Source organism: Lynx canadensis, chromosome C1 (genome assembly GCF_007474595.2).
Source record: "Lynx canadensis isolate LIC74 chromosome C1, mLynCan4.pri.v2, whole genome shotgun sequence".
NCBI lineage: Eukaryota > Metazoa > Chordata > Mammalia > Carnivora > Felidae > Lynx > Lynx canadensis.
In genome coordinates this window covers 76,958,442-76,982,421 of record NC_044310.1, presented here as the reverse complement: position 1 = coordinate 76,982,421, position 23,980 = coordinate 76,958,442, and the positions used below count along the sequence as shown (strand labels likewise).

Genomic DNA, 23,980 nt, shown 5'->3' with positions numbered 1-23,980 from the left:
ACACAGAATCGGAAACAGGCTCCAGGCTCCGAGCCATCAGCCCAGAGCCTGACGCGGGGCTCGAACTCACGGACCGCGAGATCGTGACCTGGCTGAAGTCGGACACTTAACCGACTGCGCCACCCAGGCGCCCCTCAGGATACTTTTAAGAACTAAAAGTTTGAACTAAAATATTGCCCATGATTTGTATCATGTTAAAATTTTTTATTAATATCTTAATAATATTTATTATAATTCTTTATCATGTTAAGCCACTTGCATTTTTTCTCTAGGAAAAATGGGATAGCATGACTAGAAAATGGAGAGACAACTCTTTGGTCCAGCTGGTTAGACTGTTCCTCATTGATGAGGTAGTGAACACATTTTCACTTTTAGAGATAAAGGTAAAATGATTAGAATGGATAGAAAGAAACAAGACATTTTCAACTGAACTATATGTTTTATCCCTTCAAGTGGAAAAGTTTATTTTCTTAAGGAAGAGTGATAATATTAAGGATTTTAATTGATTAAGGAATTTTTTAATTTTATAGTCAATCATTTTTTCTTGATTTCTTTCTTAGGTACATGTTGTAAAAGATGAAAATCGTGGACCAACTCTTGAAGTTGTAGTCAGCAGAATGAAAACTGTACAGTCTTTATCTCCTGCTTCAGAAAATAGCAGCACAATTATTCCAATGAGATTTGTAGCTGTATCTGCAACAATTCCAAATGCTGAGGATGTAAGTTAGAATTTTAGTCTGTCAGATTTTTTTTTTAATCACTGGTGCTGGTGGAACATTTTGTCATTTTAATCTTAGAGGAAAATAAAGGGTTTTTTCCTGAAAATTTCAGAACCAGTTTAGTAGGAAAGTATGTTGTAGAAAGCTATGGCTGTGTCTCATAGATATGGCAGTATCAATATTTGATTTGTTTAATCAAACATTTTTGGGATAAGTCTATTGTTTACTAATATCTAAGAGTCTTAGTTTTTATGAGTTTCAGATGCCTCATAATAACTTGACTAATAACTTGTTATGGTTGTTCTAATCAGCTGACTCTGGTTGAATAGCAAAATAGAGAATAAAATAATTGCTTAAGTGATTACTACCCACCTTTCCACATTCTATGTGAATGGCATTATGGTAAGCACTAGCAATAGATAAAAAAGTGAAAACATATAGACCCTGAACTTGAGGATCTCATGGTTAATGGGGTACACAGACAGGTAAAGAAATAATTGTATGCCATATTATACTTGCTGTAATGAATATATATCCTAATTTTTTTCCTCAATATTTAGGGAAACTTCTTGAAAAATAATTATTATTTCTCCCTCTTATTTACTTCTCAGCTTACTATAGTATGACTGTTTTCTCCCACTACTTAGAAATTTCACAAATTGTTCCCATATTGTCTAATACAATGGAAAATTTTATCTTTATCTTTAATTTGGCACCATTAAACATTTTTTTGTTCTTAAATTGACAACTTGTTTTGTTCATGCTCAAGAATAATAAAGAAAAATTTTAAGTATATGTAATCAACAGAAACCCAGTGTTTGTCATTCTAGATGTATAGGTGGAATCAAAATGTACATGCTCTTTTGTGACTTGCAAGTCACCTACAGTCTTTTCCATGTCATTAAGTATTCTTTTTTAAAAAAATTTTAATGTTTATTTTTGAGAGAGAGAGAAACAGACAGAGTGTGAGCAGGGGAGGAGCAGAGAGAGAGGGAGACACAATCTGAAGCAGGCTGCAGGCTCTGAGCTGTTAGCACAGAGCCCGATACAGGGCTCAGACTCAGAAACTGCGTGATCATGACCTGAGCCAAAGTTGGATGCTTAACCGACTGAGCCATACAGGCATCCCTAAATATTCTTTTTTAATACAATTTTTGTGGTTTTATTGTAATTTATTTATCTAGCTTTAATATTAGAAGATTATTTCCATTCTTGCTATTGTAAATGGTGCTAAAATTAATATATCTTTGAAAACATGATTATTTTTCTAGGATGAACTTCTAGTGTAGAATAACTGAGTGAAAGGATATATAAAACTCTAAGGATGTAGTGCTTTCAATAAATGGTACAGGCATTTGTACTTCCACCATTAGCCATTTCTCTATTCTAGCACTGGATATTATAATAAGTTATTATTGTTACTATTACATTTAAATAGTTGTCACACTTCTTGTTTAAACGTACTTTACTTTAAAATTTTATACTGCTTTGATTTTTAGTGAAGTAAATATTTTTTAAAAATTAATTACTTTAAGTTCTTTTTTGCAACTTGCCAGGTCATGTTCTTTACCCTTTTTCCACATTGGGATAATAAACTTTTCTTTTGATTTGTAAACAGTATTTAATATTAGTACTCTGTAATTCTTGAAATTCTTTCCCCCTTTGTGATAATTGCTACATCTGTGAATGCTACTTTTCTATCTCTTTGTACAAATCCTCTTCCTCAATTTTCTCCTAAATTAGTGTCTTTACTCTTGGCCTTCTGCTCCTTTCAAACTAAATTCTTGTGTGATCTTATTTACACCCATGATAGTCTTGAAAATGTTTTTATATTTCCTTCCTGTGCAACTACAATTTCCTGTAAAAGCAATGGTCAGTTTCAGAGCAGGGCATGAAGTCTGATTACTAACCGGGTTATGTGACAATGAAGTCTGGTCACAATAGTTCCAGAAATTAGTGACTTCAGCATTGAGCCTGTAATGTGCTTTTGGCATTGCCATTTCTCAAGTATTTATTTACTCTTTGTTTAAAAATTGTCAGCTCTTGCCAATCTAGGCCAACCATTACTTTGGTACTCTTCGGCTGTTACTTAGCACAACTCAAAAGTTGTGTCACCCATATCTAGGCATAGTTCTGAAAAATAGGAAGGTTATAATGATAGTGAGAAATTCAGTTTCTCTGCTGAAATCAATTTTGTAGGAAGGAAAATAAAACAAAATAATTATAATTAATTGGGAATTTATCATAGTGAAAACGGGGTATAATCTTAAAATACTGCTACTGATAATATTTACCAGTATATCAATAGAGCAGTGTCAATGGAATATGTAATACTGAAAAAGACTACTTGATTACATATTTTTATACCTTAACTTTAAGGTATTCTGTTATTCGGTTATTTTTAGCCATAAAACTTCGCTAGACAAAACTTTTAATGTATATTTCTGTTATTTAAAGATTGCAGAATGGCTTTCAAATGGTGAAAGACCTGCTGTATGTCTGAAAGTGGATGAGAAACATCGGCCAGTGAAACTTCGGAAAGTGGTCCTTGGATTTCCCTGCAGTAGTAACCAAACCGAATTTAAGTTTGATTTAACCCTCAACTACAAAATTGCCAATGTTATACAAACATACTCTGATCAGAAACCCACGCTTGTGGTACGGATTGTTAGTTGCATATTTTTGAGTGTAGTATTCAGTTTTTAATATGATTAATCCAAGAATTATTCATTTATTTTCAGTTTTGTGCAACAAGGAAAGGTGTGCAACAGGCTGCTTTGGTTCTTGTGAAAGATGCTAAGTTTATTATGGCTGTGGAACAGAAGCAGAGGTATTTTTTTTCTTTTTTTTATTGGAGGTAGAAAGACTTTTAGGGATTACCTTGATGAGATGAGAAATCTGGGTTCATTCCTTAACCTTTTGAAGTTACTCAACCTCTCTAAGCCTCAGTTTCCTTGTCTATAAAACAAGGATAATAGTAATTTGGAAGATTGAGAGACTGAATCTTAGTGACACTATGATCTTGTCTTTATTTCATAGCCAAGTTTCTTGAAAAATTCATATTGCTGTCCTCATTTTTTTTTTTTTTTGCCCATTTTCAATTCAGCATCTGTTGTAATCTTTCACTAAAGCTAATTTTGCTGTTGATCTCTCAGCAGCCTCTGAAACATTTGGTCCCTCCCACCGTATTTAAAAACTCTGGACTCTGTGCTTTCAAGATCATCCTCTATCAGATTTCTTCCTACTTTGCCGGCTGCTCATTCTCAGCCCTCTTTTCACCTCTTCTATTCAGCTCTTAAATGTTGACATTCTAGAGGTTCTGTCCAAGGTTCATTCTTTCGAATTCCACACTTCTGAGTATTTGTATCTATCACATGGGTTCAAAGAATATACATACACTCATATTTATATATGTCTGTGAATTTATAGCTCCAACCCAGATCTCCGTTCTGAGTTCCAGGTCTATAGTCCATGCCTAACTGACATCTCCAATTACATATCTATGGGCATCTCAAACTATTAGAAACTAATAGTGATTTGAACTAAGGAGGTGGCAGTGTTGATGGAGGTAAAATTATATATTTAACATATATTTAGAAGTAAAAATCAACAGGACTTGGTAATCGATTACCTATGTGGAGGAAGGTGAGGGAGGTGTTAGTGTTAGGTTTCTGCAATGAGCAACCAGGGAGTGCTATATAATTCAGCTGGGAAACACTGGAGGAGGAGTTGGTTTGAGAGAAAGAATCATAAAATATAATTATTTTAGATACATTGAACGAAAAGGAATGGAATGCCATTTTGAGTTGGTGTGGACCAGGGAAAGAGACTGATGCTTACCTCAATTTGCCTTTAACTGCTCACATTCTAACAACTTCTACAAGACTTCTTTTTGTCCATCAATCCCCAGATTCTGTTACTAAGGTTTCTAAGTCTGTCTAACATCCCCAGCTATGACCTATTTTGTACTGTGGTTTCTTTAGCTTTTTATTAAATACTTTTGCTTCTGTTTTTACATATTTATTTAAAAAAATTTTTTAAATGTTTATTTATTTTTGAGAGAGAAACAGAGGCAGAGTGTGAGTGCGGGAGGGGCAGAGAAAGAGGGAGATAACAGAATCCAAAGCAGCCTCCAGGCTCTGAGCTGTCAGCACAGAGCCTGATGTGGGGCCCGACCTCACAGACCGTGAGATCATGACCTGAGCCAAAGTAAGATGTTTAACCCACTGAGCCACCCTTGTGCCCCTGTTTACTTATTTACTTTTGAGAGAGAGAGGGAGAGAGAGAATGAGAGAACGAGAACGTTGGAGGGGCAGAGAGAAAGGGAAAGAGAATCTTAAGCAGGTTCTGCACTGTCAGCACAGAGCCCAAAATGGGGTTCGAACTCATGAACTGTGAAATCATGACCTCAGCCAAAATCAAGAGTTGGATGCTTAACCAACTGAGCCACCCAGGCACCCCAAATACTTTTTCTGTTGTAGCATACATCCAAATAACAAAATATTTCTGTATTTTGAAATTTCTTAATTAACTTCAGGAAATTAATTGGTAGTATTTTCATAATGAGAATGTTTCCTGAGCTTTTTTTTTTTTTTTAAGTTTTTATTTTAATCAACTAGTCTGAGCCTTTGGTTCTAATCAAGAAAACTCCTTGGCTGTTTATGTGCCATGATCAAGCACATTGGGAGACTGTATGCATCCCTCAGGTCATTTTGCTAGCACAAACCTTTTCTATGATCGAATCACAATTGATAGTTTTCAAACCAGCAGCACTTGGTTTTATAACATTCTTGATTATTAATTTTCTAAATGTTTTCAGTAAAGATGGTGTTTCAAAAACTGACCAGGTCATTATAAAACTAGTAATAGAATAAATGTAAACTGGGTTTAAAAAAAAAAAAAGTAGGTATAAAAAGACTCTAAGTAGCAATGACTAATTTGAAAACTACTTGGGTGAATAAACTAGTTGATCAGGTTGGGTCATGTGACTTTTAGTGAGAAACACATGTGGCTGTCAAGCAGTGAAGCTTATTTTCTTGATCTAAAACTAACTCTGAAGGAAATTTTTAAAAACTTATAGAATTTTTTGTGTAGTGGTGGCATCATTAATACGGAATGACTATATAGCCTCCCAAGATGAATGCTTAATAATTAGCATTTTGGACCTGAGCCTATTTATAGGAGTAAGGAACTGAAATAGTTAACCTTTAAGCATCCTTAAAACTAATTTCCATTCCATCCTCTCCCTTTTCCTCTGTTGTCTGCTGCACACAAAGTAGCTAATTTTGTTTCAGATAATCATTTTCTTAAACAGAAGCATGTATCATACTTCTCCTTTTCTCATTTCCCACTCTTACCAAGTAACTCAAGAAAAATTGCTCTTTTAATTCCCTGCTGTCTTCACTCTTTGTCTCTCCTTTTTTTTTTTTTTCTTTAGCCCCCTTTTTTATTCCTGTTTTTTTCAGGAATGAAATGGTAGTGTTAGAAACAGCATGAACTTAGTGACCATGATTTGGATTGCAGTGTTGCCGCTTTACTGGCAGTGTATCATTGGGCACACCTCTCCATTTCAATTTCTTAATCAGTTTCAATTTCTTAATATGGGAGTCGACTATCTGTATCACTATGTTATTGTGAGAATTAAATAAAGCAACATTTCTAAGACACTTAACAGTGTATAGCACAGAGTTTGTGCTTAATACCAACATGTCTTTTCTTCTTGCCTTCTCTTCATTACATTATGAATCCTTAAAAAAATTGTGAATGTTATATTAAAAATAATGTGTGCTAGTGTCATTATCTGCAACAGTGAAATGGAAAAACACAAATTTGGTGGTTCTTAGACATAAATAAGAACCAAGCCCACCAACCTCCAAAATCTTCTAAAGTCCCCAGAATTCCTTTTCAGATTGTCAAGAAACTCTCTTAACTTCCTCTTCTCTTGATTTAACCTAGTTTTCTTTCTTTCATATCTCAGAAGACTATAAACAACTACTTCTTATTTTTATCTTTTTTTGGCTTACTAGTAATATAGTAGAGATTTAAAAATTGTTACTCCCTGTGAATATTTTCCAGGCAAATTATGGGAATAGACTTATATTCTGACCCATGAATGTAATAATCACCATTTATGTTTTTTTCTGGTGGAAAGTGAGGTTTCCAAATTCCTGTTTTAAAATGAGCTTCAGTGTTACAGCTGATAAAATAGGGACTTCTTTGTGTGTGTGTGCGCACGTGTAATTTGTACCCTTTTGGGAACCTCTTCCTGTTTCCCCCAGCTTCAACCTCTGGCAACCACTTTTCTACTCTGTTTCTGAGTTCCTTTCTTTTCTTTCTTTCTTTCTTTCTTTCTTCCTTTCTTTTAAGATTTCACATGGAAGTGACACTATGCAGTAGTTGTCTTTCTTTTTTTGGCTAATTTCACTTAGGACTATACTCTCTAGTTTCATCCATGTTGTCAAAAAAGGCAGAATTTCCTTCTTTTTTAAGGCTGAATAATATTCCTGTGTGTGTGTGTGTGTGTGTGTGTGTGTGTGTGTGTATGTCAAATGTTCTCCATTCATTTGTCTGAGACTCTTGTTTGGCTGTCTTGGTTATTGTGAATAATGTTGCAGTGAACATAGGAATACAGATATCTCTTTGAGATACTGATGTTTCCTTTGGATATAATTCAGATATAGAATTTCTGGATGATTTAGTAGTTCTATTTTTAATTTTTTGAGGAATCTTCATACTATTTTCCATAGTGGCCATACTAGTTTACTATTCTCACCAACAGTGTGAAAGGGCTCTCTTTTCTCTAGATCCTCTACATTTGTTGTCTCCTGTCATTTTGATACTAGCTATTCTAACAGGTGACATCTCATTATAGTTTTGATTTGTATTTATCCCTGATGTTTAATAATGTTCAGCACCTTTTCATGTATTATTGGCCATTTGTGTCTTTTCTGGAAAAATGTCCTTTTAGGTCCTTTGCCCATTTTTAAATTGTTTTTTGATTTTTGTTTTGTTTTGCTGAGTTGTGAATTTAGGGATGTCTGAGTATCAAAGTTAGATATTCTTTACTTCTTGGGGCCCCTGGGTGGCTTAGTTGGTTAAGCATCTTGACTCTTGATTTGGGCTCAGATCATGATCTCACAGTTTGTAGGATTGAACCCTCTGTTGGGCTCTTCACTGACAGTGCAGAGCCTGCTTGGGATTCTCTGTCTCCCTCTCTCTCTGCCCTTACCCCCCTTTCATAAATAAATAAACAAACAAACAAACAAACATTTAGATATTCTCTACTTCTTAAAGATGATTTCAAACAATGATATTGTGAAACTGTTTTGATATCTGTACCTTCACAATAATTAATAAACTAAGAGTTTTTATATTAGTGAATAACTTAATAATTTTATGATTTTTTAAAATAGGTTACAGAAGTGTGCATATTCCTTAAGAGATTCAAAACTGAGAGGTAGGTTTAGAGATTATTTTTGAACTGCATTTTCAGCTATAGATAAAAGGAATCAATTATTGATGCAATATTAACAGTGTATAACAGATTATATATTTCTGTTATAGATATCTTAATCTATGGTGTTGCTTATCATCATGCTGGTATGGAGCCGTCAGATAGAAAAGTAGTTGAAGGAGCTTTCACTGTTGGAGATCTACCAGTTCTTTGTAAGTAAAACAAATTCTTGTGGCTATTATAAGATATTTTGGAAAACTATTTATTAAGAGAAAAAAAAAGAAAAAGCCTAATCATTCTGACTTATTTCTGCTTTTCTTCCAAGATTCTAAAATTATGTAACTACCCGTGCAGACACATGCTACAGTAAACTTTTTGGCAGTTTTAGTTATCATGTTACTGAACACAGTGCTACTTGAAAAATAAGAATTTAATAGTTTTTAAATGTGTCATTATTTTGCATTGTAGTGTTCTTTTCCTCTTTGTTCTTCATAAATTCCCTATGTATGAGTTTTTATTACATTTATAAGAATATATATTTTATAAGAAGATATCTACCTGAAGCAATAAAGTTATAAAGCTTGAAAATACTATTTCTTAATCCGATGCAGTTACTACCAGTACTTTAGCTATGGGAGTAAATTTGCCTGCTCACCTAGTAGTTATAAAATCTACAATGCATTATGCTGGAGGAATGTTTGAAGAATACAGTGAAACAGATATTCTACAGATGATTGGTAGAGCGGGTCGACCTCAAGTAAGTGACAATGTTTATTTTTGTAACTTGTTTTAAAATGAGGTAAAAAGCAAAAACTCTTTTTGTGTACTTTTTGTTAAACAGGAGATTAACATTTCTATTTAGATTAAGTTTAAAAATAAATGTAATGGAAAATCTACTTTAATAGAAGTAAAACAAGTCTTACCAAAGGACACATACTGCTCTACTCCCTCTGAGTTTCCATTGGCTGATAGTTGGATTTATGAATGTGTGTATGCTGTTAATGCTTTTTTTGGTTTTGAGGGTTTTTGTTTTATTTTTTGTTGAATGGGGATGCTATTTGCATTTTAGATGGGACAGTGTTTCATTGTGTAGGACTGTCATAACTTGCAAAATGTGTAGTATCCCTGAGTCTTAGCACAAAATGCCAATAGTGGTCCCCAGGTATTGTGACAATTAAAAATTGGCCCATATATATTACAAAACATGTCCTACTCTAATAAATACTTATAGAAGTCATTCGTATGGGTAGTAAGGGAACATGTAGGAAAAATAATTTTTCAAAGAATGTCAAAATACTATGTTATCCAAATCCATGATTTTTATAGGATCAATTAGATTATATGTAAAATACACCAAATCTTATAACTTTTATCCAGTTGCCTAAGTTTGTTTTGATTTTACCATTGCCAAAATTATATTACATTGAAACCAAGTGATAGTTTTGCATCTATACTCTTGGAAGGTTTTAAATTACATTTTCAGTGAACATTCAAATTCAGAAGCATTTTTAATGCCCTTTTGACCTATTGTTTAAGACAGAAACTGTTTAATATAAAATGAAATTCATGAGTTATTGAAGAGGACTGGTACCAACATGTACTCTTTTTTACTACATTTCTCTGTGTCTGTGTGTGTGTGTGCTTTTTTCCAGTTTGACACTACAGCTACTGCAGTTATTATGACTCGGTTAAATACAAAAGAGAAGTATATTCAGATGTTAGCTTGTAGTGACACTGTAGAAAGCAGGTAATACAGAAAATATTCTAAAAAGATGTTTATAGCCTATATTTTTCCTTTTCACATATAAAAGGAAATTTGATTAGGAGATTTTCTAAGGCTATGTTCTTGAAATTTTTCAATAATCTAAGTGGAAAGTTTGTATCCTTTTAAGAAACTTAGTAGTAAAAAAAAAAAAGACAACATAATATTTTTATCCAGTAGTTTCTTAGCATGTGGTAGCATGTATCCTTGTTATAAAAGGCCAAATTAGTAATAAGAGGAAGACTATAATTTTCACATCTCTTTACATCTTTAAAATTTGTTTAATAATAGGCAATCTGGGACCTTTTAGTAAAGTATATAATTTTAATACTCTAGGAGAAAATTCACTCCCCACTCTTTTTAAGTAATAATGTCTTCTAGAGGCATGCAGTAGAGAAAAATCTATAATTTTTTAACAGTTTAACTCGTTTGTTAAAGTTTTCTCTTATATTTTGAAAATTAAGTTATCTTTCATGAATTTTTATATAGCAACGAGTATATTATTCAATTATATTGTTGAATTATTCAAAATATTGAAGTTTTAAAAAAGTAAGGGTTATGGCATTGAAATACATGTTACTAAGGCAAAGTTTTTTTTTTTTTTTTTCTGTTAGTTTACACAGACATCTTATTGAACATTTAAATGCAGAGATAGTGCTGCATACCATCACAGATGTGAATATTGCTTTGGAATGGATACGATCAACTTTGCTTTATATCAGAGCCTTGAAAAATCCATCTCATTATGGTTTGTTACTTTGATTTGAAAAAGTAGTAAATTTTTCAAGCCAGATGGTTCTATATTTATACTATTAGGCATAGTATTAGGTCACAGAATAGATTACAGACACTAGTAGGTAACAAAAGCAAAAAGTAATAACATTCAGAAATACATTTAGAGGCAAGAGTAGACAAATGTAAGAAATCTTTATCTTTTATGCTTCTAGTGTTTTAATAAGGTTAGAAATCAGCACCATTAAAAATAGATCTTTTAGAAAAAAAAGTTAACTCGAATAAAAATTTAAAATATGCCTAAAATTATTTTTAAAAAGTTAAAATAAAAAATTCCTGAATTTTGTCTGAACTAATGTTCACATCAAAGTATGTAGTACTGCTCTTGCTGCTGGAATTTGAATCCTGCTTCTAAAGCTAATATACACGTGGTTATATTGCTTCTAGAGGGTTCTTCATGTGGTACAGATTATAAAGTAAAAATACTTACAATTGCTGAATATCAAATTAAAACCTGACTTGCTGCAATACTATTCTAATGCACACACATTTGAAACTTTAAGATCTCCTACCTTTCCATTTATTTGTATCTTCTGTAATTTCTTTCCTCAACATGTTGTGGTTTTCAGAGTAGAGATCTTTAATTAAATGTATTCGTAAGTAAAAAAAAACCCAAAAACAAAACAAAAAACAAAACCAAAAAAAAATACAAAAAACTTTAAGATCTCCAAGGGAAAAAAGTACAGAATGCCTGGTCATGGTTATAAAATATGCAAAAGATAGTCAATTGATATTGAAAGGATTTCACAACAGTGGTTATCTTCTCTAGATAGTTAAGCCTTGCTTTAACTCAGTAAGCTATTTTTTTCCCAATTTAAGATTTAGATTACTCTTTTGTAGTTAACCAGGTGTAAACTGAGCCTATAAAGTGAGTTAAATCCTCTCTATTTTATTTTTTATGAATTTTCATAACTTATATAGGTTTTGCATCTGGATTGAACAAAGATGGAATTGAAGCAAAATTACAAGGTTAGATGCATTTCCTTATAAAAAATTATATTTTACAAAGTTTAATGAAAAAGGTTGGTTAGAGTGAAAGAATACTTTTTGGTAAATTATTTTTTAAAAGTATTTTTAATTTAAAATTTAATTCAAAATTATTTTTAAAAAGTAAACTTGTTTCCTCCAGAAAAAAAAAATGAACTATTTCTTTTTCACATGCAAATAAAGTTTAGCACATGTACTTTTTTCTGAATTAGTTAATTAATTCTATCAGAATATCTTCCTTTGTAAAATATGTTAACTTGGTTTGTTTTTATTTTTACAATGATCCTTGACTTTGAAAATATTGACTGTAGATACACAACTCTTCATTTTTTCTTTTCTAGTTTAATTTTAATTGAAAATATAAGCCTACCTTGATTATGGGCTTCTTATCCTAATCTGTGCTAATGGTGTATTCCCATCAAACCCTAGCTTCATTCTAATTAATCACTCAATACTTCATGATCTCTCTTTTAAGATGTCAAAAGATAGTTGAGCATTTATTAAGATTAGAAATTGTTACCTTTTCATTGTATTGAGACTCTCAGTAGAAGAAAAAATGTTAGATTCACTAAAAATATTTAGCCATTTTTGGGGTACCTCACTGGCTCAGTCAGTAGAGCATACATCTCCTGATCTTAGAGTTGTGAGTTCAAGCCCCAGAGCTTCATGCTGGGTACAAAGCCTACTTTAAGAAAAAAAAAGGATCAAGGAATAGATATTCATCTACAGAGCAACAATACTAGTCTGGGCCCTCACCTGGTGTAGATCTAAAAATATTTAGCCAACTTTTATTTATTCTTTACTTGGATATACACATATGCATATTAAAATGCAGAGATAAGGATGAAGCAGTAAAACTGTATTGATTAAAGAATAAATATATTATTGAGGCGCCTGGGTGGCTGAGTCAGTTAAGTGTCCGACTTCGGCTCAGGTCATGATCTCAGAGTTCATGAGTTCGAGCCCCACATCGGGCTCTGTGCTGATAGCTCAGAGCCTGGAGCCTGCTTCAGATTCTGTGTTTCCCTCTCTCTGCCCCTCCCTCATTTGCCCTCTGTCTCTCTCTTTCTCAAAAAAAAAAAAAAAAAACATTAAAAAATTAAAGAATAAATATATTGTTGAAACAAGGTGATAAGTAATAACGTATATTCATAATGCTGCTGTTGAGAAACAGATCTACAAAATAGTTGTATTGTCCTTTACTGGCCAATTTTGAATGGAGTTTTTTAAAACATATTTTGATCATAAGGAACACAAGAAATCAGAGATAGTCCAAAAAATGTCTTGCTATATTTTGACAACTGTAATTTAATTAAGTTTAATTTAGTTTAATTAAGCCTTAATTTAACTTCATTAAATTAGTAGAACCACAGTTTATATTTGCCTTATCTTTGGTCATTATAAGGTAGCTAAGTTTGCTTATAAAGAATAGCCAAGTTTATTATATAACTGAATATAATGTTTTGGTATCCTTGGAGATCTGCATTAAATCTCTTAGAAAGGATCCTTTGTTTTCCTACGTTTGTTATGTTTTACTCAGTATGCCCCAATATTGTTATATTGTTAAATATTGCTAAATATTGTTATATTTGCTCAGTATGCTCCAATAGCTCCCTCATCACTCTTAGAATAAAATGCAGACTTTCCTCCAGAGCCCACAAATCCTTCTTGATATCTCACTGCCTGTTTCTCTGATTTCATCTCTTGTCACTTGCCCCCTCCTTCATTCTGTCTCTAAATTGGATCTCTTGTTGTTCCTTAAACACACCAATACCTGAAATCTTATTATTGTTAAACTGTGTACTGATTGTTTCCTTCAGTTAAATGTAAGTTCTTTTGAGAAGGAACCTTGTCTTGTTCACGGCTTTAAACCTAAAGCTTAGAATAGTGCTCTCAGAATGTAATGTAATAAGCATTCCTTTGATTAACTTACTGAAAGTTATTAGTGAAAAATTAAGAAAATTAGCAAAGACCTCAAAGCCTTACTTAAACAAATACTTAAAACTATCAAGCTGCCTAAGCAATGTTGCTTAAACTGAAGTATTTCTCAAAGAATTTTGCCTTCCAAGGGCTGTGTTTTTGTGAGTGGCTACTCTCTTTAAGATTGAGTAGGTTGTGGTGTTTTCACTCCCTGCTCTGAACAACCTCCAGTCTTCTGAGCTTTATAGCATGGAACAATGAGAGCACTGTAAGCAGCAGGCTACTATAATTGCTCTGATCTTCATCAGTCAATGAGAGTGAACTTCCTGTTCAAAAGTTCCTTCCAGGTAGCAATAGTGGCATTTTAGAGATGCTGAAGTAAGTACTAAAAGCATCAGCTGAACTGTTCTTAAGTGGCGAACTCAGAAAAGTGGCAAACTCAAAAAAGTGGCAAACTCAGAGGAGGGAAAAGACTGGTGTTTTTTCTGAACAATCTTTATAGATCTATTTGACTCTATGCTTTGTGTGTATACATGTTTGATAAAAGTTTTTAAAAAAAAAGGAAAAAAAAAAAAAAGAAAACCATGCCATATTGGAAGTCAGATAGAAAGTGGTTGCAAAGACCTTGAGCAAGTAACCTAGCCCATTTCTTTGTTTCTTAGCTTGTATATCAAATAATATTAATACTTAACCTCTAACTAACAATACTTTTTACTAACAATACTTTTTAGCCTATTAGCTGGCTCTTTTATTTAATGAGTTTTTTCTTACCACTTAAGTAGAGACTATAGTTTTTCCCACAGCAAATATACAGAAACACAACTTTAGCATATTTGATTATCAATTCTATTTTGTGCTACTCCCTTATCTTACTAAAATAGAAAAATATGTTTCTTATTACTGAACAGAATTGTGTTTGAAGAATCTGAATGATTTATCATCTCTGGACTTGATTAGGATGGATGAAGATGTTAATTTCAAACCAACTGGTAATTTTTCCATCAGCTAGTAAATTTAACACTTGCTTAAAACTAAATTTTAAAATATGTTCTACTAAAATTTAGATGATGCTAAAATTAAATTGTGATCTCAGTTAAATATCTCATTAAATATCTCAATGATGATAACAGGGTATCATCATTGTTAGCATGATCTATTTATACTGTATGAGTCCTGTTTATAAAATTAATAGAGCTTCTTTTTGGCAGGCACAGACTTTGTCTTCGCTGATTCTGGTAACTTGAGTTGAAATACTCAAATCTTAGGGTCATTTCAAATCTCTTATAACTCTTGTAGATGCTCTTTTGCCAGTTCTTTGACTCACTTGCTTCATGGCTTCCTTTCTAAGTTAATTTTATCCCTTACCTAGGAAACTTTCATCCTTTCTAATAAGCCAGCAAGTATCAAGTCTTTTCTCAAACATTTCATTTTCTCTGGCAGGGAGAAACCTTTTATTAATTTATAAACATCTAGGATAAGAGGAGCATCTTTAAATGTATCCTACGGGTTAATGTACTAGTTCCCATGGTAACCATAGTCTCTATATCTCACACACTGCTCCCAGATGCTCCCTTTTATGAACCACTGCATCACCTACATTTTGGCTGAACAAATCCATCAGAATCCTAATTGATAAAGTGACTTCTAAGCTGCCCTGGTTACTTCTCTATTCTTGATTCTTAGTTCTTTCTACTCTACCATGTCCTTGATGCCTATATGTCTGATGGGATGTCAAATTCTTCCCTTCTTCAGCAAAACCTGTAGCACATACATAAATGTTAGCCCTTTCCTTGAGAAGCAGTATGCCATTTTTCTCTTCCCAGCTGTTTTCTGTGTGTGTGTTCACAAGACTGAAATTCTTTGTAATGCTTTCAACAACCTGTAATTGAAACCAGTAGCTTTTTAAATGAATTTCATTTCATCATTTACTCACCCCCACTGTACCCATCTTGCTACCCCCAACCAACTCAAAGTTCTATTTCAAAACAATTTATTTTCAAACTTCAGTTTAATTACAATTTGCTTTATAATTTTAAGTGGTCCTCTGTTATTTTACAAATCAAATCCAAAATCTAAACTCCTTTACTAGTATTTCCAGGCTCTTCAGGCCTTCATAGTTTATTATTCATCATGGTTTGGCAATAAAAGTAGGCAGTATTTATTTAATGTTAGGCACTCTGCTAAGTACTATATATGTATTACTGCATTTAATCTTCACAAAAAATCTATGACATACGTACTTCTGTTATCCCCACATTACATTAAGAAACTGGTAAAATAACCTGCACATGATCACCTACTTAGCAAGTGGTGGAGCAGTGATTTGAAGCAGGTCAGTTTGACCTGAACGCATAGTCACTGTTAAGCCATATCTCTCATTACAGTGTTCTAAAGATAGTCTTTTTTATTTTTCTAAAGATAGTCTTTTTAACTTTACTGCTTTGATAAACAAGGCTTGATTTTTACTGAGGTCATGACAGCTTTATTTTCTTTCTGCCAAGGCATATTAGTTATTTTAAAATCCTGCTCAAGCCCCATTTTCTCTACCAAGCCGTCCCACACTGACCATTCTCTTAGGTTTTAATTTCCTCTGAACTTAAGGTTGTAGATATAAACATTATCATTAACTGGATTTTGTCCTCTAGTCTAGCTGTTTTGCATGTAGCCATCTCCCTAGTCAACCTATAAATTCCAGACACTGTGTCTTCAAGATTTTTTGGTGTGTCTTTTTACCTGATGCTGTTATAGGTACAGAATACATGTTAAGGAATCTTTGTTAAACTGATGAAAAAGCAGGTTGCTTCAACTGATGGAGTCAATGTTCCTTTTTTCATCTTTTTCCACAGAGGCAGGAAGATTGATGGCTTGGTATTATATTACATTTGAGACAGTGAAGAAATTTTGTACCATCAGTGGAAAAGAGACTTTATTAGATCTGGTAAATTAGTTGTCACTAGAAAATAAATATGTAATGACATAGTATAAAATAATATTGGGGAAACAACTAATTTGCATATCTCTTGCAACTTAAGATTGAGCAGATAAGAAAGTATTTCTTTTTTTTTTTTTTAACTTTTTAATGTTTGTTTATTTTTGAGAGAGAGAGAGAGAGAGAGAGAGAGAGAGACAGAGCCTGAATGGGGGAAAGGCAGAGAAAGAGGAGACACAGAATCCAAAGCAGGCTCCAGGTTCTGAGCTGTCAGCACAGAGCTGGATGCGGGGCTTGAACATGTGAGATCATGACCTGAGCCGAAGTTGGATGCTTAACCAACTGAGCCACTCAGGTGCCCAAGAAAGCATTTCTAATAGTGCTTATGTCTCCCAACCTTATATACCTTTGATCATTAGATATGGAATATTACTCTTTATAATGTATTTTCAATTGTATTTCTGTATCAGGGCTAAGAAAAATTATATACATACCCGAAGTATGGATGGATACTTTGTTGAGAAGGATCCAGGATGATATGGCATGATATATTAGGCCAGTCTGCTGTGAATGACGGATAGTGAGGGGCAAGTGTGCCATGTACTTGTAATTCTTCCCTAAATCTTTTGCATAAGAGTAACAATAATAGTAGAAATAGAATAGTATTGATGATAGACTAGAGAAAAGCAGTGATTGTGGAGAAAATGGGAGTGAAAACAAGGTTATACTGAGATATCAACAGGGGGGACAACTTTGCAGCTACAGCAGTAAATAGTACCATAGTCTTGTTGTTGATACCGGACAACTGTATTGGTCCTTTCTCTCTTTACAGGGGACATGAATATGCAATAAGACATTTATTTTTATTCTCAAATTTAACCATTATTTTTTTAAGTTTATTTATTTATTTAGAGAGAGAGTGCACAAGCAGGGAAGGGGCAGAGAGGGAGAGAGAGAAATCCCAAGCAAGCTCTGTACCATCAGCACAGAGCCAGATATAGGGATCGAACTCAAAAACCGTGAGATCACAACCTGAGCCAAAATCAAGAGTCGGGCTGCTTAACCGACTGAGCCACCCAGGTGCCCCAACCATTAATTTTTATTTAAAATATCTACGTTGATTACTGAGATAAGATTATTATATGAAAAAATGCACAAAATTGATGAAAAGTAGAATGCTTGTATTTTATGTAAATATTATTCTTAACTAAGAAGAAATCAAGAATAATATTAAATTCACAATATTTAATATTAAACTAATATTAAATTAACTCATCTTAATTTGAGTTCAGTAAGTGTGGAAGAGAATTAGAAGGGATGTGAGTTTCATGTTACAGATATGAGAAACCAAAGTACAAAGAGTGCTTTGCTCAGTCATCTGACAGAACTAGGCTCTATAACACAAATTTTTTAATATCTAAAGTACTCTTTTCATTACAAAATTAGTCTCAATCAGGATAATGTTTTGCAAACTACAGAAGGGTGAATAATAATATAATAGTAGTAGAAATGAAAGCTACATTTATTGAGTGCTTACTATGTGGTAGGCATGGGACTGAATATTTTAAATTTTATTTTGTTAATCTTTACAATTTTATTGGCATAGTCCCAGTGTGTAACATAATGTCTAGCATATAACAAGTGTTTGTAAACACTTGTTAATGAATGAATGAATGAATGAATGAATCCTTTAAAAAGCAAAATATATAAAGTAAATCTTTAATTCCGTTATGCTAAATGACAAAGCTGTGATGTCCCAAGGCAGCATGAAAGATAAGTAAATACTGGGGTGCCTGGGTAGCTCAGTTGGCTAAGTGTCTGACTCTTGATTTCGGCTTAGTTCATAAATCTCACAGTTGTAAGATTGAGCCCTATGTCAGGCTCTGTGCTGACAGTGTGGAGTCAGCTTGGAATTCTCTCTCTCCCTCTCTCTCTGCCCTGGCCCTGCTTGCTCTCTCTCAAAATAAATAAATAAACATTTAAAAAATTTAAAAAAAGAAAAAGAAGTAAATACATAGAAAGAGTATGAAAGGAAAGAAGTAAAGAATGGACATAAATGAATGAGCAAATGTGAAATTTTATAGGTCACAATGATAGCCAGCTGCAAGGAATTTGTAGATGTGCAGTTAAGGATAAATGAAAAGAAAACATTGAATACATTGAACAAAGATCCACATCGGGTAACTATCAGGTATGGAAATATGTTTTAAATAACTTTTAAAAGGTTTTATTTAGTTAAAATAAGTAGTAATAAAAGTTTTGCCTTGTGTTTTTATTTACAGATTTCCAATGGAAGGAAGAATTAAAACAAGAGAAATGAAAGTAAATTGGTAAAGATGATTGTTAAATGTCTTAAAATACTGACTACTGTTTGTGATTCATATTTCTGAAAGTTTTTTTTTTTAGTTTTAAACCTTTAAATTTGTTTTCTTTAATACAAAAAGAACATATTTACATAAAACAAGAATATATATCAGAATATAGATGTGAAATTAATGTCCAAAATCTCTTAGACTTCAGTTAAAATAGATAATTTGTGATTTTTTTAAATCAACAAACGTTTTTTTGAGAGTGTGTTCTGCTGAAGCAAGGTAAATGACAGAAAAGAAGCTAAGTTTTTCATCATCAGGAGCTTTCAGGTTGGCTGGAATGAGATTCATGTATATAAAGATAACAGTATAGAAACACATGTAATAAATGTGTATTGAATGTTAGTGGCATTCTGGGAGAGACAAAGAAGGGGACTTTTAGACATTGAAAAGAGAAAGTCAGCAATAACTTGATATGAGGTATAGAATCATCTAGTGTCACAGAGATTAAGGCAGAGAGATATTTAAGAAGAGATAACTTCAATAAATGATATCAAAAACTATGAGATAATAGTTTGTAAAAGGAAATCATGAAATTTCTTTCCCTCAGCCTTATTCAGGCTCAACTAGGATGCATTCCCATACAAGACTTTGCTTTGACCCAAGATACCTCGAAGATTTTCAGAAATGGCTCACGAATTACAAGATGTATGTTACAGGATTAATGGATTTTTCAGTATTTTTTCCAGTAAACTAGTATACTAGATTTAACATCAGAAAATTTTTTTTAGGGTTGTCAGATTTTGTGGCTGTTCAAGAAAAGAAGTTTGCTGTACTGTTGAACAGTTTGATTTTAGCTAAATGTTTTAGATGTAAACTTTGGGAAAACTCTCTGCATGTATCAAAACAGCTGGAAAAAATTGGTAGGTACCAAATACAGGCAGGCAATTTGTCAATGTCTGCAGTTTATTTTATTTTTTATTGTTAGGAAAATTATTCTGTGGTGTTTATAGACTTTGAGAAAAAATGTGTTTGTAGGCCTAAATAAGTACTGTACTTCTCTTGAAAATCTGATTTTTGTTTCCTCCTTGAAGGATTCTATTTGAAATCAATTGGGAAACCCAATAAAAGTGAATGCTCTTATTTTTAAATTTGTTCTCAAACCAAGAGTGAAATTTTGTTTTAGTGATTGGGTAACTCTGTGTTGCTCTCTCTTCCACTTTTATGATTATTTTGGTTTGATCTTGATAAGTTACAGAGCTAGCAATCCTGGCTATTCCTAATACATTACAGAAAATTATGCCATCTAATTGTATCTTAACTTTTCCTCTTTTTTTTCAGTAACAGCACAATATTTATACTTATCTTCATAGAGACTCTGCAGACAAAAGATTGTGCCTAATTATTTCCTATCTATTGAGATCTAACTTGGGTATGAACTGAAAAACTATGGAGTATGTCAATTACAAAGATTAGGGTATAACTAAAGTCCTCTAGAGTTTTCCAGCTTGGTGCCTTTGACTTTGTGACCCTTACTCTTTCCTAGATACCTAGAACTCTAAGGAGAGTTGTTATATTCCATGACTGACAGCTTTGTTAGCTTTATAATTTTACATGCATCTTGGGGACATTAAAAATTATATAATGGATTATTAGGGATTGTCTCATTATTCCTTAGAACAAAGTTCTCCAGCTATTTTGTGAGGAAGTCCTTTTTTATTTCCTTGAGGTTTGAAATCAGTGGGATGGCAGAGGACTAATTAGTCCTCTGGGGGGGAAATAGAAACTGGGGGGAAATAGGGATTGGCTGGTGAAAGTAAGGTCAAATTAGAGGAAAGGTTCCTGACATTAAGGTTCACCTTTCTGTGGAGGTCCTGGCAAACCAAATGCTGCACCCATCTCACAAAGATGAGTTCTAAATTGAGAAGGAGGTTCCATACAACATTAGGAAATGGCAACTTATAGAAAAATTTTGAAAATAGATTAAATGATTACTAATAAAATTACTAATGAAAAAGCCAGCCTGTCTGACTTTCTAGAATATTGTCAATCAGGGATCATTTGCATTCTTTCTCTTCCAAATTGTCAAACACTAATGTATTTTTCATACTTACTTAGTACAGCTGAAGAGAAAGAAGCAAAAATCGCCCAGCAAAACTCATATAATAGAAAAGTGAGGGAATCTAAACAAAAAAGCAAATCTAAGTTCTTATTGAGTATCAGGGGGAAAAAATGAATGCATATTGATTTTCAACAATGTTTGTAAAAAATTAAAATTCAGGAAAAGTTTTAAAGGAAAATGAACATGAAGGAATTATTAATACTAGGAGTTGTATCTTAAGAATGAATAAGAGAAATTCCCAAGGATAGTTAAGGATCTGGAAAAAGAATAGTGTAATATTCCCACCAGTAATGTATGTGCCTTAGACAACATGGTAATATTTTGGAACTTTGTACTTCTGACAGTATCTCCTATTTGGGGGTTTGGTTAAATTCATTTATGAGTGTAAGAATTTTAAATGCCAGTTTCTTAAAGCATAAAGAAACAGGGAAGATACAAATATGGAAATGAACTTGATGTACTTGAAGAACAAAATTAAAACCAATGTGACTAGAGAGTTAGTCAGCAAGAGAATGGTAGGAAATTAATTAGAGGGATAGGTAGACTGTGGTCAAGTCAGATAGGTAAGGGATTTTGGCCATGGTAGGAAATTTTCACTTTATTCTAAATGTAATGAAATTTTAGACAGAAGAATAAAGTTATCTGATTTCAGTACAGAAACAGAGAACTCTTTCTAAGATACAAATGTTCAGATGGGGCAGCTGGGTGGCTCAGTCGGTTAAGCATCCCAACTTCGGCTCAGGTCATAATCTCACAGTTGGTGAGTTAGAACCCCACATCGGACTCTGCTGTCAGCACAGAGCCCACTTTGGATCCTCTGTCTCCCTCTGCTCCTTCCTCATTCTCTCTCTCTCTCTCTCAAAAATAAACATAAAAAAAAATGCTCAGAGAACGATAGCTTTATGAAGCAATATTCCCATCCATGAATCATGTTTTTTTCAAACATGAGTATAACAATAGGAATCTCTTGGTACTTGCTCTGTGGATGACATATGATAAAAATAAGGGTTGAGTCATCATGTGGACTAGAGTTCCTTTTCTATAAAATGAAGACGTTTTATTTTAGTTTGAAAAAATAAATATGAACAATTGAATAAATGTCACAGCCCAATTAATCCAACTGAAAACTTAAAAAAAAACTTTAAAAATTAGTTCTTATTCTAGATCTTTTAAAATATTTTTTTTTACTATTGTTGAAAACTTAAGTATAGATTTAGTTTAAAATGGATTGTTTAAAAACTGCTATTTGATTAATTTTCCACAGGTATAACATTGTCAAATGCAATGGTAAATGCAGGTTTGACCTCCTTTAAAAAAATAGAAGAAACAGATGCAAGGGAGCTTGAACTGGTATTTAATATTCACTTATTACTAATGTTATGTGAATTTTATCTAAATTTTAAAGCCTACCTTTTATTTAATTTTATGTTATATTATTTTTTTAAATTTACATCCAAATTAGTTAGCATATAGTGCAACAATGATTTCAGGAGTAGATTCCTTAGTGCCTCTTACCCATTAGCCCATTCCCCCCCACACCCCCTCCAGTAACTCTCTGTTTGTTCTCCATATTTATGAGTCTCTTATGTTTTGTCCCCCTCCCTGTTTTATATTATTTTTGTTTCCCTTCTCTTATGTTCATCTGTTTTGTCTCTTGAAGTCCTCATATGAGTGAAGTCATATGATATTTGTCTTTCTCTGACTAATTTCACTTAGCATAATACCCTCCAGTTCCATCCACCTAGTTGCAAATGGCAAGATTTCATTCTTTTTGATTGCCAAGTAATACTCCATTGTATATATATACTACATCTTTATTCATTCATCCATCGATGGACATTTGGGTTCTTTCCATACTTTGGCTATTGTTGATAGTGCTGCTGTAAACATTGGGGTGCATGTGTCCCTTTGAAACAGCACACCTGTATCCCTTGGATAAATACCTAGTAGTGCAGTTACTGGGTCATAGGGTAGTTCTATTTTTAGTTTTTTGGGGAACCTGCATACTGTTTTCCAGAGTGGCTGCACCAGCTTTCATTCCCATAAAGCCTACCTTTTATATCTTTATTTCTTCTAACCTTTTATATCTTTATTTCTTCTAAAAAATACTTTCTTGTGGTCATAAGTTATTTAAAGTTTTGGATAATAAGCATTATTAAAACTATTGACTATTTTACTAAAAGAACTTCTGGTGTTGTGGTAAGAATATAATGATATAAATGTTTTTAGATTTTAAATAGACACCCTCCTTTTGGAACGCAAATAAAAGAAACAGTGATGTATCTACCAAAATATGAACTTGAAGTGGAACAGGTAAATATTTTGGTTTTGTTTGTTTGTTTTTGTTGTTTTTTAGGTATTTTCATTGTCTTTTCAGGAATAAATCTACCTCTAGCTGACTTGGAACTGAATATGAGCAGTAAGGTTATTTTTAACACTTTTTATTCCTATCTTTTTTTTTTTTTTAAGATTGCAAGATATAATGATACCATGGCAGAAATATTAGTGACCATTATATTAAGAAACTTTAAACAGCTACAAACTAAAAGAACAGCGCCAGATTCTCACTATGTTACCTTAATCATAGGTGATGCAGATAATCAACTGGTTTTCAAGCACAAAATTATGTAAGTGTATAATTTCTATTTGATTTTATTTTTAAGTGTATACTATTAAAGGAAAAATTCTGAGAAGGAGTAATAAAATCACTGGCAGATCAATTAAATTACATTTTCCTTACACTGTAGTAGGGTTGTTTCTCCACTTGTCCTTTAAAGAAGTTATTAACTCTGGGTTCGTTGTTAGTACTCAAATGAATAAAGTGTGAAACCTATCACCGTGGTTTGAAACAAGCGAATAAATGACCATTAGGGGTGGCTGTAGTCCATTGTTGCTGAACTTTCTTACTTTGTTGCTTTTCTCCATTCGCGACTTTACTACTCTGATTATCTTTCTCCTACTCCTTTAAGATACATCTTCTATTTCCA

General features: G+C 32.9%; 1 protein-coding gene across 1 annotated transcript in view; it reads left to right on the top strand.

The window, feature by feature from the left end:
* HFM1 (helicase for meiosis 1) overlaps positions 1 to 23,980 on the top strand; it is an 86,727-nt gene that overhangs the window by 24,099 nt on the left and 38,648 nt on the right. The window contains exons 9-27 of the mRNA XM_032594338.1: positions 273 to 350; positions 561 to 719; positions 3,177 to 3,377; positions 3,461 to 3,549; positions 8,132 to 8,175; positions 8,283 to 8,384; positions 8,784 to 8,929; positions 9,825 to 9,919; positions 10,549 to 10,682; positions 11,648 to 11,695; positions 14,542 to 14,622; positions 16,480 to 16,571; positions 18,647 to 18,753; positions 18,845 to 18,892; positions 19,482 to 19,579; positions 19,663 to 19,794; positions 22,258 to 22,343; positions 23,223 to 23,306; positions 23,463 to 23,620. Of these exons, the coding sequence (XP_032450229.1) occupies positions 273 to 350; positions 561 to 719; positions 3,177 to 3,377; positions 3,461 to 3,549; positions 8,132 to 8,175; positions 8,283 to 8,384; positions 8,784 to 8,929; positions 9,825 to 9,919; positions 10,549 to 10,682; positions 11,648 to 11,695; positions 14,542 to 14,622; positions 16,480 to 16,571; positions 18,647 to 18,753; positions 18,845 to 18,892; positions 19,482 to 19,579; positions 19,663 to 19,794; positions 22,258 to 22,343; positions 23,223 to 23,306; positions 23,463 to 23,620 (1,982 nt within the window). The remainder of the gene's footprint in view (positions 1 to 272; positions 351 to 560; positions 720 to 3,176; positions 3,378 to 3,460; positions 3,550 to 8,131; positions 8,176 to 8,282; positions 8,385 to 8,783; positions 8,930 to 9,824; positions 9,920 to 10,548; positions 10,683 to 11,647; positions 11,696 to 14,541; positions 14,623 to 16,479; positions 16,572 to 18,646; positions 18,754 to 18,844; positions 18,893 to 19,481; positions 19,580 to 19,662; positions 19,795 to 22,257; positions 22,344 to 23,222; positions 23,307 to 23,462; positions 23,621 to 23,980) is intronic.